At 33.7% G+C, this 17,263-nt stretch overlaps 1 protein-coding gene across 1 annotated transcript; it reads left to right on the top strand.

Annotated features, from left to right (window-relative positions):
* The first annotated feature begins 1,249 nt into the window (after positions 1-1,249).
* LOC127849532 (uncharacterized) lies at positions 1,250-15,867 on the top strand. The gene is made up of 5 exons (XM_052382155.1): positions 1,250-2,162; positions 9,101-9,259; positions 9,491-9,634; positions 14,815-15,033; positions 15,515-15,867. The coding sequence occupies exons 1-5, from the start codon at positions 1,406-1,408 to the stop codon at positions 15,784-15,786; spliced, it is 1,551 nt and encodes a 516-aa protein (XP_052238115.1). The 5' UTR covers positions 1,250-1,405; the 3' UTR covers positions 15,787-15,867.
* The last annotated feature ends 1,396 nt before the right edge of the window (positions 15,868-17,263 follow it).

Raw genomic sequence — 17,263 nt, forward strand, 5'->3', positions numbered from 1 at the left:
TGGACGTCGCCATCTTGATAATCACGTGATTACCCCCTCTGTATAAGTAAGGAAAATCCCTTCCTGAAAACGGAAATATCAATACGGTTATTGCGAGTTGTGTGTTTTACAAAAAAGAAGTGTCATCGAATCTAAATAAATAGTCATGAATAGATGAAAAGTGTTTTTTTTTCTTGTCTGTATTTTTCTTATAAAAGTTTAGCCTGTCCAAGTACATTTAAATTAAGCATATATATATATATCGTGTAACTAATTAAGAATTATACTGTTTAGTTAAAACTTACTATACAACCATAGAGTCTACTATTTGAAAATTAACATTAGTCTTAATAATTGAATAATATAACATGTGGATTTTCCAATTTCACTTACGTTTAGAATGCGCAAGAAATCAATACACTTTAGTTAAAACCCCTAAATTAACAGCGAGAAAAGACGTTCATAACAAATATAGTTATTGTATATTCACAATGATGAGTAATTATGGCTTAATTTGCGCACCATACCTGGTACAAAACGGCGCGTTGCATACCTACAACAAACGTCGATGACACATACTAAACAGGAAGTAAACTTTAGATTAATTATTCATGGACAGCGCACCTGGTATATAAACTTCGGGCGATGGCTGGGGTTGAGTGTGGATAATACCGAGTTCTGGATTTGGATGTTGAATGCGTTTAATCAACGATATCTGTAATGAAAAGCACGTAGATTTTCTGGAATACTTACTTTGAGCGATTCTCAAGGTTTTTATATTTAATAATGTGATGTTTAACTGAGAAACAAAACAATTTAAACCCGGCTTAAATTGAGCTCGTGTTCGAAATAGTTTTTTTTTATTTTGCTTTTATTTTGCTCACTATCTGGTATTGGACTAATTTATCCATTGTATTGGATGGCAGAATAATTATTAAACATACAAATAGGAATACAGCGCATATAATTGCGATACATGTAGAGCGCTTGTGCTTATTTATGACGTTCTTTTTGGAAGGATTAAAATCACATGTTGACAGTGGTGTTTTATTTGGAAGAATTACAATCGCATGTTGACAGAATGTTATGTTAGTGTTCATTCTTGACTTAATAATAACGTTGAGATCGAATATTTCTTCAATGTTTGTTATTGTAATTGTGTAAATAATTAAATTGATAACTTAACTTAGACACGTTGTCTCGAGTGATCTTTTTTGGTTTTTAGTATATGCTTTCCTTTTTATTTAAAATAAATACAATAGAAGATACAACAAGAACAGAATATTCGTACGTGTGTGATTCAGGATACAAGTATCATGAACATATAATGAACATAAAATGATAGGCATACATGCACAAAACTTTTTTTTTAATATTCATTACCCCAATAATCGGCGAATGGTATAATACTTAAACGTAATTAACAATGGCGATACCTATGCACATGATGGTGTTACATATCATAGCTTACGAAATCTTTTCTAACCGGGTTTTCGCCCAATGTCAATTCGATGCGTGCTCTACATCTCCTAACTTTTGTAAAGATAATCAAGATTGCGTAACAATGGATAACTGTTCACTGACTTGCAGTTGTACATCAGAAAATTGTAATAATATGACGTATTCAATCACAAAAGATGAAGAACAAATAGGCCTAATATATGTTCCTGCAAACCACATTTTTTGCATGTGCGATCACGGCTCATGTCCTTCTGATCCGGGAACATGCATTTGTGACAAAGGCTGGACGGGAACAAATTGTGGCATTTCTTGTACGGATCATTGCGGTTACGGTAGCACATGTGTTGATATCGATGGAAACGTGACATGCATCCCAACCGAAACATGGACTATGAACCCGATCGCTGAGACAGTATCCGACGCAACCGAAACAAGGACTAGGAGCGTGAACGCCTGTAGCCTCGGCTACGTCCTTAGACCGGTTGCAGAACGGTCATGCATGAATATTTCGTATTGCAAATATGGGACGTGCTCAATAACCGAGAACAGATTTTATTGTATTTGCGATTTAGGTGTATCACCCAGTCAGCGATGTGAGCACAAATGTTGCAAGAACTGTGGCCACCATGGTCAGTGCTATTACCACGAAAATCAAAAAAAGGAGCTGTGTTACTGTCACACGAACTACAAAGGGACTCTGTGTGAGATGTACGATCCACCAGGTACGAATAGGTCTAACATGCGCGATAATGTTTTATTTTCAAACTGTTATGACATAGCCTCATATCAACATTTTATACAATGACACTGCTGAACAATATTATAAACCTTCAGACTTATTTAAAGTAATTTTCTCCGCTGTGAAACACTTAAAAATCTGTGTAATTTATTGATTTTATTGGTCCACGAATGGTGTATAAAATATAAACAGTTATATTCAAAAGAAGATTCATTTGCACGCACATTTATAAACTTCAGTGTAACTTAAACACACATGAACATAAAAGTTAGTACGCTCCTCAGTTTCGTAGAAGTAAGTGGCTGTTGAACGTTTTAAATAAACTTTAACAACGGCTTCTAAAATCAAAGTTTTTATTGACACACAACAATTTTCACTCTTTTCTGATATATTTTGCCTAAATAGGCTTTTTCAAAGTTTGTTTTATCAAATTTTCTACATTTTATTTCTATTATTCAACAAACAATTGTATATTGACGTCAACAAACAAATAAACAGGAAATGACGTCATGCCTTTTTATGATTTGAAAATGATGAATTTGAATGATTTCAAGTAAAAACTTTCTTTAAAAAAATCCTTATGAGACTTATTGAATTCTAGGCATTAAAAATAACATTTTTGTGCGTCGTTTGTAGTATGCCGATTTTTAATTGGCCGCTCTTTAACAACAAATGTAAAAACTACAAAATGTTTGCTTCGGCATAGATTCACCACGATTCAACAAATCCGGTATGCTGATACTCTTTCTTATAGTCTGTTGGTGAAGTCTTTTAGCAAATCTCAAGTTTGAGATGGGTCTGTCACCAATCGAGACAAAGGTGTGGTTCTCTTTGGGTGTCCCTTGCATTATCGTCTAAATGTAATAGGTTAAATAGGACAGTTGAAAGCAGACATCCATGACGGACGCCCATTGATGTCCTGAAGAAGTCACCATTCTGTTCATGGACACTTACTGCTTTTATGGCGTGAACGAAGAGTTAAGCGATGCCGTGAACCAACCTTTCGTCTAGTTCACTTCTCTCAGAACCCGTCTTGAATCATCATACCACACGCGGTCGCTTTCTGATAGTCCATTAAGTTATGGAAGAAGCTTACGCAAGTGTTGCGTGTTTGTTTCAATGACGAATCTGTAGTTGAAGATATGTTCCACTATGAATGTCAAGCTTTTAACTCAGCTTGTCCATACGGCAGCAGTACCTCAGCCTAGCCTTAAAATCAGTTGACGATGATTCGTAACATGATTTCGCTGGAATGGCTGATAAAGGTGATTATGCGGTTATTCTGGCAAAGTTTGAAGTTATCCGTTTTCGGTAGGGGGATGACAACAGACTGTGTCCAATGATTGGGCCGCATCCTTTCCTCCCAGATCTTATGGTATAGTGCTGTCATATCTGCAGTATTTGTCTCTCTTAAGAATCGTTGTCAACTTCCCTACCAAGATTTACCTACTTTCAGACTGCACACTGCCTCTTTCACCTCTGCCTTAAGTATAGGCTTCTAGTATTTTATCGTTTTGAAGGAGCTCTGATTGAAAAGGTTAATTAAAGAGGTCAATGCAGTATTTCGCCAACTTTTCACTAAAGCGGTACTCTCGGTAAGGAGGTTCCCGTTAGCTACTGCTATAACATTTGCCTTATGCTGACTGGTATCGTGAAGGTCTTGAGGGTGGGGTAATGAAGACTGTCTTATTACACCGCTTGTCATCTCTTTTTAAATATTTTTTATGTGTCCTAAATCCACTCCCCCTTTATTTTCATCCTCTTCCGCATCTCCCTGTTCGATTTCTGGTATTCGGTCCTACAGTGTAAGTTGACGTACTTATGCCTCAACTCCCTTCTTTTGTCACAGCGCTCCATTATATCTGTCGCGATCTATGGCATTTTCTTCCTTTTCTTTTTCCCACGAACTTCGTCGAAAGCAGCAGCTGCTTAATATTTTGGTGATGGTGCCAATTTTATTGACTTGGGTGTTTAGGGCTGCACACTATTAGCCTTTTTGCGCTTGGAATGTCACTATTATCTCTAGATCTTTCCCTAATTCAAATAAAATGAAAGGGTTTGTTAGTTGGCCTAAAATTTTCTGAAATCTGACATCTGATGGCATTTTTTAGGCATGGCTTTTTTTTTATGTTATAATGATTGCAAATATATGGAGGGGATGTCACCTTCTGGGGTGCTTTACGACCCTGTAATAAGGTCAAAAGGTAAATGAGTGCATTCTGCTTTAAAAATTGAGGTAACATTGCAAAAATTGTGAAGTATCAGATACTTTTACTGATTTTACTCCTGAACTGACTTATTTTTGATACTTGAATGGTTATCTCATTTTAAAATGATTTTGGCTTTTCATAAGTAGGTCAAAGGTAATCAAGTGCACTTTTATAACCCGTTTGGAACGTAAATTGCAGTGTATGTTGAAACCAACCAAAGATCCATGTATTATACATTTGTAAGTAACTTTTCAATGAGAGACGGATACTTTGATGATGAAAAGAGTATTTCTCTGTTGTATCGTAAGTGAATGTTCCTAACTTTGTAAATTACGTTACCTAAATGAAAAGAAAACAATGTTGTTTTAGCAATTAGTTTAAGAGTAATTCAGCCGAGTCTGCTTTATTGTCATCGTGTGTGATATACTGTTCCCAAGTATCTATCAAAAGTCACATCAACTCGGGTAGTGTTTGCAAAAAAATATTTTAGATGTCCGATGTTGTCCCTTCGGTAGCGCGTCAGTTCGGTGAAATTACCGCACGCTCGAAGTTTTCGTTCGTTAATTGTTTCTTATGTTGTTACCTAATGTAGTTGGCTATCTTGATTCTAAGATAAGCTTCAGACGCTAGCTTATAGAATATACCCCGTATACTAGTAATTGATTCTATTCCAGGACCGTTTTGATCTTCCGATGTTTTATTGTATCATTATAAGGAAGTGAAACTCCTGCTGCTAGAGCAGTATTGCATTCTCATTAAATACAATTAGTTGTTCATTTATTTAAGGCAAGTGACCAATCGCCAAAACAGTACAAAACAGCACAATACAAAACAACATAAACATATATAATAATAAACCTGAGGTCACCGCCTTGGAACGGTCAATGCAAAGCATTGAGGGTTTAAATCGGTTTTAGAGCGCTCAACCTCACACTTGGCCCAGCAATATTTATGATACATATAAGTGTAAATAAAATTTAATCTCATAGCATTGCAACTACGAACAATTGTCAACTATATCCCTTCTTTTAAGAAAAAGATTTAAGAAAATAGAATCATAAAGTTAATATTTCAGATCATCTTAGCGCAAATACAAGAAGAAGCAGCAATAATGGGTTTAAAAGATCCATATTACATAGCTTGGTTGTTTATTCGAGTGCTAAAAAATAAATCAAACAAGGAACGCCTGTCAGAGCGAAAATATGATAAAAATGAACGCTATAAACCCAATGACCTATGCATGTTGATAAAAACAGTGGAAGGGTGTCGTATGATGCAATATAAAAGTGATGACGTAAAAAAAGTCACTGACGCCAAGGACAGTGTAAGTGTATCGTATGAAGCAATTGAGAAGCGATGGCACGATGACGTGAAAAAATCCGGGGCAGTACTGTTCAATAAAAAGTATTAAAGGAGCGGTACTGTAAAATTGAATTACGAATAAAACCAGCTTAGGTGATATAATATTTAAGAATCAAACATAAACAGTGGTCAATCCATTAATGATCCATTAATGATTCCAAATTTTAAGAGAAGAAAGTTATAGTGAATCGAAATAAACAATCATATGGTTTTAAGTACGTTGACATCATATCCTTTTGATAAACATGAGTTAATTCAATTGAAAAGTTTATATAAACATTTTCATGAAGATATTTTAATTTGCGAACACGCTTCATAACATCTCCATAAGATGATCGGTAGGAAATTCCATTAGTTAAATGCCATTTGAAAAAAACATTATATTTCGAAATTAAATCACCATACTTTTGAGTGAAATTTAGAGAATTAAGTTCTTAGGTTATGATACAAGAAAATTTGTTTTAGCAATTTCTTCGTTAATACGTAACGATCATTAAAATCTTTGGTACATGAACATGCTCTGGCATAACGTACCAACTGCGAAATGTAAATACAATAGGATGTCCTTTTAGTGTGCATGCGCTAAACTTGGTGTCGCCCTTTTCTTGGCAGAACTAGAAGCTGTTTGTATGAAAAATAAAATAGAGCAAATCTTTATCCATAAGAATATTACCAATACAATTATAATGTCAAACAGTTTAATAAATATATTTTCGTGATAATAATTGGTACATTACTCTTGTAAATTATATCAAATATTTATAAACAATACTTTATTACAACACATTTACTAAGGTCAGCATGGTGGACATAACTTAAAATTATATAACTATATCAAAGGAACATTTAATATGTATAGGGCGCAATCTTCCTTTAAGAAGTTCATTTGTTTAAATAGCAACCGTCTGCCCATATTCATGCTCCAAATATTAATGAGGAGGGAAAGTATCTTAAAGTTCAGAAATATGTTCAAAACATTTAGACGGTGGTTGTGAATGGGCCTTTTCACAGATTTTGAAATGTATTGAAGATTGTCATTAAATGTTTTATATTGATTAATTTCAATATTGGATATAAAATGCTCCATTAAAAAAATACAATTAAAGAAAGGAAACAAAAACCCTTAACTGGGCTCGAACCGCTGATTCCTGGAGTAAAAGCCTATCGCTTAGACCACTCGGCCATCCGTGCTCATACACTGAGTTAAGTTTTTTATACTTTATATAAGGAATCCTCATAGTTTCACAAAATTTAATAACTGCAACGGATCTCAACTACAACGAAAATTTGCGAATCTGAAACATTTTTTGTAATTTTGTCAATTTACCAAAACGTCACAAGGCCCTTTAATCTTTAACTTAAAATCATACGCCCTCTACGAAATAAATGGGGATTACTCGAATCACCATTGATAACCATGGACGTCTGTTAATTTCTCTGCCTGCCTGTTCACATACCTGTCCATGTTTTTATTGATACAATTTTACCGAAGGCGATATTTTCCACTTTTAATGGTTGCTCATCAAAATTGCAGACATTTATCCTAATGGTGCAATAGTATCCAACCTATATTTATCATTTAAAACGTTGCGTAACTTTTCCAACCTTTATAATATATTTGTAATATATTATGTAAGGCAACTTAAAGTTATACAAATTATGCCCGTGTTGAGATTACCTGGCCATTTACTATCGGGTTATACAGGAACTGAGGGAGCTCGAACACTTTGTCATTTTAATTACACAGTGTATTTGAAAACTAACTACCATATTTATTATAGAATTATGTACATTTATTACAAATATCATGGTTTGAAACACCATGCTTAAATAATTGTTTATTTAGTGCAAAATGACGTATAATGATAGCCTTAACCCAGAAAAAAGCCCAGGCGTATCGAACTTCTTGTGAAATATAAATTTCATATAATATAGGAATATTATTAACCAGAAAAAAGAGAAAGGTATCATATAAAATATAAATAATCTCTGTTCTCATGTTAATTTGTTTATCACTTGATTGTAATCTAGTGTAAGATGTAAATTTATGACCTAAGTAGTTACAATAAACACGCCCTATTCAACTAAAGGTCTTTAGTTATCTATATTTCAAATAACAAAGTTAAGTTGGGAAAAACTTTATAACAACTCCGATTACATGGTTCTCTTACGTATGCTACTTGAACTGTCAAACGGTCCCGATCAAATAACCACATCCTGCACGAATACGTTAATTGTTAACACTGAAGTTGTAAATATACAATTTATCAATAGGATATTTCAAAATGGTTTTGATAGGTTAATACATATTCTAACTTCCCCTTTCTACTTCCTCTTTGTACAACTGTCGTATCAGTTAAATTTACACCCATTGAACGCACGCAATATATACCCATTTTGAAAAAGAATTATCTTAAAATGCGGTTATCGTTTTCAGTCAGCAATTTTGAAACGCCCTTTCAATCTAATAACACGATTTTCAAGCGAAACTTCAGCTGTATTAACTGCTAAGTTTGTATTTAGTTAATATTTGTTCTTAAAAATGAAATTTCGCAAGTGTTCTTTCCAATTGGAAACTATTAAACCAAATTAAAGACCGAAATGATGTATGCAAGAAATGCCTTTAAGAAGGCATCTGACGCTCATTAAGGTTTAGATGCAGGCTCAATATAATACTATATATATTGTGTGTGTCATTATTGGTGTAATTAATTCTTCATGTTATGCTTCTAAAAATCATTAACATGTGATCCCATGTGTTTCACACGAACATTGGGTGCATTTAATGTTTGCGTGCCGTGTGTTTAACTAGGAGAATAGTTTGTTTATGTTTATATTTTTTCCTTTGGAATGTATCAAAGATTTCCATAGTCTCATCAGCCAGATTTCTTAAAGCCAAGTCCAAAATTTCTAATATTTCTAGTTCTAGTATTTGGTATAAACATGTAAAATTGACATTCATGAAATGTTTCAAAGCCATACATCTGTGGTCAAAACTAGTCACGTCTCAAGGGGTAGCTGTTGTTTTAATAACTTTCTACATGTTTGGAAAAGCAGAGTCGACGACTTCCCTCATTACAATAGAACAATCACTGTTTACGTATTTCAATAGTATGAAAAAGTTTATTTTTGAGCATTTAACAAGCTTTTATTAAACAGAATATTTAAAAAAAACGTACGTAGTATTGTTAATATTATATTCTAAACTCTACAAACTTTTAAATAGGAATATAAATCAAATAAAACTTTACGCAGGGAAATTGTTCTTAAATCCGGTTTGATACATTTTTTGAGAAACTGGGGTTTGATGTTTAAGAAATAGTGAGCTTTTATACGATCTTTTTTCCAGAAGGACAGAAGGTAGTGTGGTGGTTCTATCTGCTTGTCATACTGATCCCAATCCTCGTGATGACGCTGCTTACGTCACTGTTGCTTATATATCTATGGAAACAGCGCGTCATCGTGGTTCTGAAGGCTGTCAGATTATTTAAAGCGTATGAAGATGACGGTAATTTACTGAAACTTGGCGTGAATACAAACTATCCTTTAGAAATGACTTAAAAGAAACTATTAGACTTGTTTTCATTAACTGAAGATGTAAAACGTTTGTAGTTGAAGATATCTTATTTCTGATATAAATTCTCGAACCGATCAGGACTCGATGTTAAGAATTAAGGATATCGATGTTATGCTAGTCGGCTGTTTTCAACCATGACTTTTTTTTATATTTCTCTGACAGACGAACGTCAATGGGACGCTTTCATCTCGTACCGTTCCAATACCCCGGATGAAGATTACGTCATCCATACGTTATTCCCAAAACTAACGCGAGAAATGGGTTTCAACGTAAACATTCACTATAAAGACTTTATTCCGGGAAATGGTAAGACAATCTTTCTGACAGTACAATTAATGGTTTAACCACTATTGTGTTCATGCTGTGTCAATAACAGGGTCAAACGATTTTTGTTTCTAATTATTCCACTTGGACTTCTTAAATATGATATGTCAAAGAGACAAGTCGTCTAACAATGGAACTAGCCATATGAAATGAGCCAATTTTTATAAAGTAGCATTTTTCTAAATAAATGATTGATTGCCTGTCAGATAATTTTAATTGTTTATCCGAATTACACCGGATCATATCGTCCTGAGATGACATATTAAGAAATTGAACGATTAAATATATTTGTACGCTAAAATTCCCGGTAGCTTCTTGTATCAAGATTGTTTATAACTCAAAATTTATTTCATCGCAACCTGTAGCAGCCAAGTCTCATGCAGTTCTCAGTTTAACATAAAACCATAATTGCAATACAACTAGCCGAATAATGGTTTCATTACAGTTTTATTATTGTTAACAGCTTCTACACTTCAACGAATTATTTCGTTCTAAAGGGGTGTTGCTGCAGTTTTGCTGATTTTTTCCATCTAATAGATTTAGGCCAAATTTTTTTTAGCACATAAATTTAATTGCGTAAACATAATTAATGACCTATGAAACATGTAGATATTATTTAGCTAAGATACACCATATACCATGTAATTTAACCACAAACCACCAATAAAATGGAGCATACAAGTTAAATTCTAAGATATTTATTTTTTATAATTTTAATGTCACCCCCAAAAAAGCCATTTTGATTACTATTGTAACCACATAAATAGAATTAATTTTTTTTCTGTCGAATAGAATTCTGCGAAACTGCTTAAATATGTTCATCTACGTATTGTCATCATAAAAAACTAATAAAAAAGTGTTTTTTTTTTTACTTTTAACAGAGATTTTTTGTTTTAACAATCACTTCCGTATACGTCAATTTTCATAAAATACAGCAATTAGGCAAAACCAAGGTACCTGTACATAGATTGTTAGAAATATGCATAAACATTAGATATTGTTTACAATCTTAACTGGGATCACAACAGCTTACCAAAAGACATTCATAAAAAAAACATTATTTTATCACAAACATAAGACCATACTGTATCAAACTCAACCTTAATCATTAATAAGTATCATGTACTTGTTCACAGATTTCGGCATGTTTTGAAGTTTGTAATGAAATGCTTTAAATTTATAAATGTTAACAACAGGACTAAAGAGATCCAGTATAAAACATGCATGAATTTTAAGAAAGAAAAAAAAAGAAAAAAAAGTTAACCCCACTTGGGATCGAGACACTCACAATTGCGTTAGTAGTGAATTGTGATAAAAGCATCATCAGTGTTGCTATACATATATGCTCCGTTAAATAAACTGCCCCAACACCCCTGAAATCAATGTACAGGTTTATTATCGTTCCTCGGAGTGAAACGTTATTTGCATATACTACCGCCTTTGACATATAAACTCTAGAGTTATGATTTTAAAATGTCAAGTTACTATAAATACTTACTTTTCATAATCAGTTCTGTCCCAAATACAAATATTAATGTCAAACTGTTAAAGTTATATGCCTGATTTGGACTAAATATTCTGATGTCAATGCCTTTCATGTTATGAACGAGGTGATGACGTTTCTCATTCACATTATGCGAAACATTGTTTGCTGATTTATGATAGTGAATCATTTGGTCTAGCTTATACATAGCTGTCCATTTATAAACAAAATCATTGGTGCAAAGTATCATAGGGGCGCCATTTAACAGTTTATATTTATACACAGGTAAAACCAAATTGAGCTAGGCGTCATCGTCATCCCCCGACAAAAAAATGTTTACGTTTCTCATTTACATTCGTTTCAAAACATAATTGAGTTTGTAAAAATTATTAGGTTTACATATTGTGAAAATATGCATATTGTAGAAATTAACGATAACAAGATAGACAAGTTTTACGCGCATTAGGACGTTAGCGATTGCCTTTTCGTCAGATGCTAAGAGCAAATACAATTAGATTTATACAGGATCAACGACTAATGATATACTGCATAGTTGTTATTTGTTTCTATGTTAAGGATATGTTGTTAACATAAAACGCTACATTCTTCTGAAAAACTAAACGCAGTCATTTGCAATCAAGATCCAGGATTTCATACGAATAATGTTCTGCAATTATTGCAATACTAACGCTACTATTTCATTCAGCGCTAGATATTGAATATATATAAACAGAGTTGTTAAAACAAGAAATATCTTTAAAAAAAGATATACGGCATTTATTGTGAATGAGATCAAAGATAGTGAATGTCTTTTTCTGTGCAGTTCTTAGCTGCATCACACGAAGTACGGGATGTTAGGCGGAATTTTCGCAGCTTATTTTACATTATTACATAATGTCATAAATCTATAGATACAAAACAGAAAACCAAAAGAAGAATGGACGTGGAATTAAAACATATGAGTCAACCGGTCACTAGCGAAGTATCCGTTCATATATTAAATATTCTTACGCGCGTTCTTCGAACAAACCTGTTCTAGTGCTTTGTCGGGCATAGCTATCTGATTCGATTATTAACAGTATCGAGAATCATCGCGCTCATGCTTAATACATTAGTCAATATGGTGGAATAATTATTGTTAAATAAATCAAAAATAATATTTATCATTGTATTGTTGAAAACACATGAAGAATCTATTATTGACATACTATAATTATATCGCTGAATATCTTCATTGAACATCTTTCTGGTCTAAAGAAAATTCCAGTTCACCTAGTTCACGCGATAGCGCCCTCTATTATATAACGATTATTTTACTGGCCCTGAACTGACCCTGATACCTTGCGGGTTTGAATGCAATGCATCAAAGTGGGGCCATGCTTCAACTGCTGGAAATACAAAAATATACCCAGTACACAGACAGCAATATGGAAGTAATAACTAAATATGAGAACATAGCCTTTAAGAACAAACGCTTTGGCGCTAGCAATCCTCTGAAAATAAAACGTGCACGCACAAACTGTATTGATGTCAAGAGTTGAGTGTAAAACTTCTCTATCTATCAAGCATTTGCATAAAAGATAAATTTGTTTCATGCTGAACACGCAGTAAAACAGTGTTACAAAATACGCGGTCCTGTTTCCAATGTTCCGGTGGTATGTTCAAATCAGCCAATGGAATAAATGAAGTGTTTTAATTCGTGTCTAGCCGCGGGAATTTTTATATGAATTTTACTGGTCATGATTAAAGGTCACCTAAGGTCAAAAGTGACGTTAAAAAGCTACGCCGAAAAATCTTAACGCAGATGAAGAGTCTTTGAAATGAACACACAAACATCGATTTTGACCATCTGACCTAGAAACAATGACGTACAACTTACACAAAATATATTTCGATCAAATCCATTTATTGAAAATGTTTTGGAAAGCTTAGCAAAACGCTGTACGTAGAGAAACGTTGTATATACAATTTAACAAACACAAATCCTGAGTGCTGAATGAGCATAACTAGCAACGAAAGATTTTTGTCACACGTCATTGTCCGTAAGGTGATGTCGCGTGAATTACAACAACACATTCAAACGATGTTATCATTAAACAACGCGTCATTTTCTAGAGTAAACGAAAAATATGCATTCACCATCTAATTATAGTCAATATAATACACAAACCCTAATTGTAAAACTTCACACTTACTAATCAAAACATGTTTATTTCTTTATACTATATACTATGTCAGATGCACAAAAGAAAATACTTTTACCATAAAGTATGTTGATTGCATTTTTGCTGTGTCGCTAATTGAGCCCTTTTTGTTACCGGTTTCACTTTTTAGGCCAGTTAGACTTGCAATAGGTTTACCTAGCTTTCATACTAATGCGACTGGAACCAACCCGATAGGGGAAAAGTTTAATAAAGGTGAGTTAAAGCTAACAAATAAATTTAAATTAAACACACACAACGGAATGCAAATCACAACAAAAAATAGATTTTTATATACGTTAAACCATCCTTATTTGTTCCAAAATTGTATAATTTTTTAAAATAAATATTCAAACTAGAGACGAATTTGAGATCTTATTCCAAATTGACCGCCATCAGGGCGCTCAATCAAAGCCTACAGGTTAAGAATATTTTCAGTAAATACGTCTTTAATTTCAATGACTGTGTCATTTTCTTCGTATACTGTTATTTATTTATCTTTTAGAGACATGTCATAACATTACATTTCGTTCAGTCAGTTCAACTTATTGAGCATTCGGGCTTTCTTCGTCAATATTTACGCACTTTTAATAAATGTGTTTGCTTCAGTTTATATTGCCTAAACAATTCAATGATAAGCCTACGAATCTCTAATGGTGAATCTAGTATGACGTGGTTTGTGAAAAGGAGGTTTAATGGATGCGCGTAACGTGTCGTCCCAGATTAGCATGTGCAGTCCGCACAGGCTTATGAGGGGCGACACTTTCCGCTTTTATAATATGTTCTGTTAAAAGAAAGTCTCTTCTTACCAAACATCAAGTTTAGGCAGAAAGTGTCATCCCTGATTAGCCTGTGCGGACTGCACATGCTTATCTAGGGACGACATTTTTGCGCATGCGTTAAATCCCTTTTCACATAGCACGGCCCATATGTATTCGCGTGTTCATATAAGTACAGGCATCACAAATATAAGAACCTTTAAAAGAGATCATTTACCCCGGAGTTAAAAAAAAATGGTTTCATCTTTGATGAATGCAGCATCACACAAGCTTAGATCTATATTTGACAAGCTTAAAGGCCCAAATAGATGCAACAAAGAAGATGAACCACCATATTGTAACTCTATGATTCCATTTATAAATACAGTTAAGCGTTATTGCCGATCATTTAACATTTTATTTTAATAAATGCATTAACACTGCTAGTTGTTGAATGTATTGTTTACATTTGAAGCCTAGTTTAATGTTAAAGAAATGATAGCACATGATCATCATAGACATGGTTTTATGTTGCAACTTGGCACGGAATGCACAACTGCATAAGAAAGCTCATAAGTAATATTCCATAGTGAAACAAAACAAACTTAAAATTTGTAATTCATTCATAAAATTGCTGGTTCATGCAGCTATTAAATTTCTTACCATTTATATTGTTAATTTCTAAACACCCAGCTGAATTATTTTGTTTGTTAATATCAGAGATCACCAACAACATCATCTACGCTGTGGAGAACAGTCGTCGCACGATCCTTGTCGTCTCTCCTCACTATCTCACGAGTAACTTTACCAAGATGGAGTGGCAGTTGGCACAGCAGAAGATGCTCGAGCGCAAGAACAAGATTATCCCTATTCTTCTTGAAGATATCTCGTCCCACAAGGACACCATGGACCCCAACCTAAAAAGTATTCTAGACTCTGGTAAGTTGCTTCATTACTGCATGTTTGCCCGGGTCGATGTTAACGTGCGTGTTTTATATTGAAGTGATTAAAAGACATAATTCAAGACGACATCATGCATTTAGTGTATTAACTTATTTATCAATGTTTTGGGTATGTAACTACTTTTAAGATTATAATCTGAATAAAGTGGCTATTACATCAAATGACTTAAGCGATATCATATATTTAAGTTTCAATTTTCTTGATTTGATGAAAAAAATACATCGGAAAGCTATGGCTTTAACTGTGGGCCACGTTATTATTTTGTATATACATTATTACAATTATTTGTATTTAATAATTTATTTACTGAAAATCTATTTGTTGTTGTTCAGTTTTATTCAATAACGGTGTGTAAGTCAAGACATATTCATAAAACGCGCGACTGTGCACGCTTCAGACACTTTCTTTGTTACATAATACAGTTATACCTCTCGCAAACAGTGTATTCTTTTTTCAGTCACATACATCGAGTGGCCGGGAGATCAGTCCAAGAAGGTCGATAAGTTTTGGCAACGAATAAGTCTATCAATGCCAAAAAAGAAAAAGCAACCTCAGCACATGAGCAGTTCTTTTCAAAATGGTGGACTCAGTCAGCCTACAAATTCGACCAATCAGAATTCAGACTCTTTTAACAGGTCATTTGAACTTGATTCAATGAACCCAAGGAACGAAAGAAGTGTTTCAGAAAGTACAGAAGTGTATAACCATATAAATGAAAATGAGAGGTAGGATCCTGAAGAAATTTTCAGTATAATTAACGAAGGGGCAATAGATCTTGACGTTAAACATGTAACTGACGAAGAAACGCGTAATGAGATTATAAAATAATGAAATGAATGATACTGTGGACCGAAAACATTGGTAAATGTGTCTAAAAGAATTGAAAACTACTACATCTTCAAAATCGATGTGTGACAATTCCCTTATCGTTACTGTATTGGTAGACTTAAATATATTAAGCTTACACAAGATTCTTTAGAAATTATTACGAATGATATATTTTTTAAGTTATACTTTATCGTTTAATTTTAACATTAATTGCACATCATTTAAATACAATATCATAGTAAAACTTTCTAGAATATTATTAAAGGGTCAATGCCATTGTGTAATAAAATACATAAATTAGTACATCAATTTGAAAATAAAAACTTTATCAAATGCTTTACAATCTACGGTGCTGGTACCGAAGTGTGCATAAAACGTGTAGTTTTTTACCTATTCATGTATTTTCTTTACCATATGTTGTACAAAAAAGCAATTGTTTTACACTCGTCTTCATAATGAGACGAACTCATTTATTTGTTCCTCTCTTTACAGTTAAAATGTGTTTTTTGTTTGAGAAACAATTTCTATGTGTATATGCCGGTGTATGACTTTATATGTCACATATGACTTTTGTGAGATCATTAATGCATGCAAATATCGCTGTTCAACAGTGTCAAAATTGTTCGAAGTTAATATATGCCAATAATTTCAGTTAATTATTTAATATAGATGGATATATATATATCGTATATGGGTACGAACAAAAAATTGGCTACGAAAAAAAAATTTGGTACGAAAAATTTTAGGTACGGAAAAAAAATTGGGGGAACGGGAAAGTAGTACTTGTGGGGAACTTGACCCACACTCGCACATTTTCGGCCCTTTACGTCAAACATCAGATAAGTTCCTCGAAGGCAATAGTATTAATACACATTTCGGAAGCGGTAATGCGGTCCTACCTACGCGCGTCAAAATGTAAGCGAAATATGTACACAAGTCTGTCAAGAATGATTGAATTAACGAAGAAAATCGTGTATTGGTGTAAGTTTTTTGAAGAAATGTGCAGAAAATATATTAAACAAGAGCTGTGTTTGTGAAACACAATGCCCCCTGCTTCGCAGCTTTGAAGCCATATATTTTACCTTTGACCTTAAGGATGACCTTGACCTTTCACAACTCAAAATGTGCAGCTCCATGACATACACATGCATGCCGAATATGGAGTTGCTATCTTCAATATTGCAAAATTTGACCTTTGACCTTGACCTTGAAGGATGACCTTGACCTTTCACCAATCAATATGTGCAGCTCTATGAGATACGCATGCACGCCACTATTGAAAAAGTAATGGTCAATGTTAAAGTTTTTGGACAGACAGACAGACGCTTTATATTTGACATTTCACCTTTCACAACTGAAAATGTGCAGCTCCATGAGA

The sequence above is a fragment of the Dreissena polymorpha genome, chromosome 11 (assembly GCF_020536995.1).
Source record: "Dreissena polymorpha isolate Duluth1 chromosome 11, UMN_Dpol_1.0, whole genome shotgun sequence".
Taxonomy (NCBI): Eukaryota; Metazoa; Mollusca; class Bivalvia; order Myida; family Dreissenidae; genus Dreissena; species Dreissena polymorpha.

What these genes read in the sequence shown, in the direction of transcription:
- LOC127849532 (XM_052382155.1), top strand. Translation starts at nt 1,406, where the DNA reads ATGGCGATACCTATGCACATGATGGTGTTACATATCATAGCTTACGAA. An exon ending in TAAAGCGTATGAAGATGACG is followed by an intron (nt 9,260 to 9,490) that starts GTAATTTACTGA and finishes TTTCTCTGACAG; the next exon opens with ACGAACGTCAATGGGACGCT. An exon ending in AAAAAGTATTCTAGACTCTG is followed by an intron (nt 15,034 to 15,514) that starts GTAAGTTGCTTC and finishes TTCTTTTTTCAG; the next exon opens with TCACATACATCGAGTGGCCG.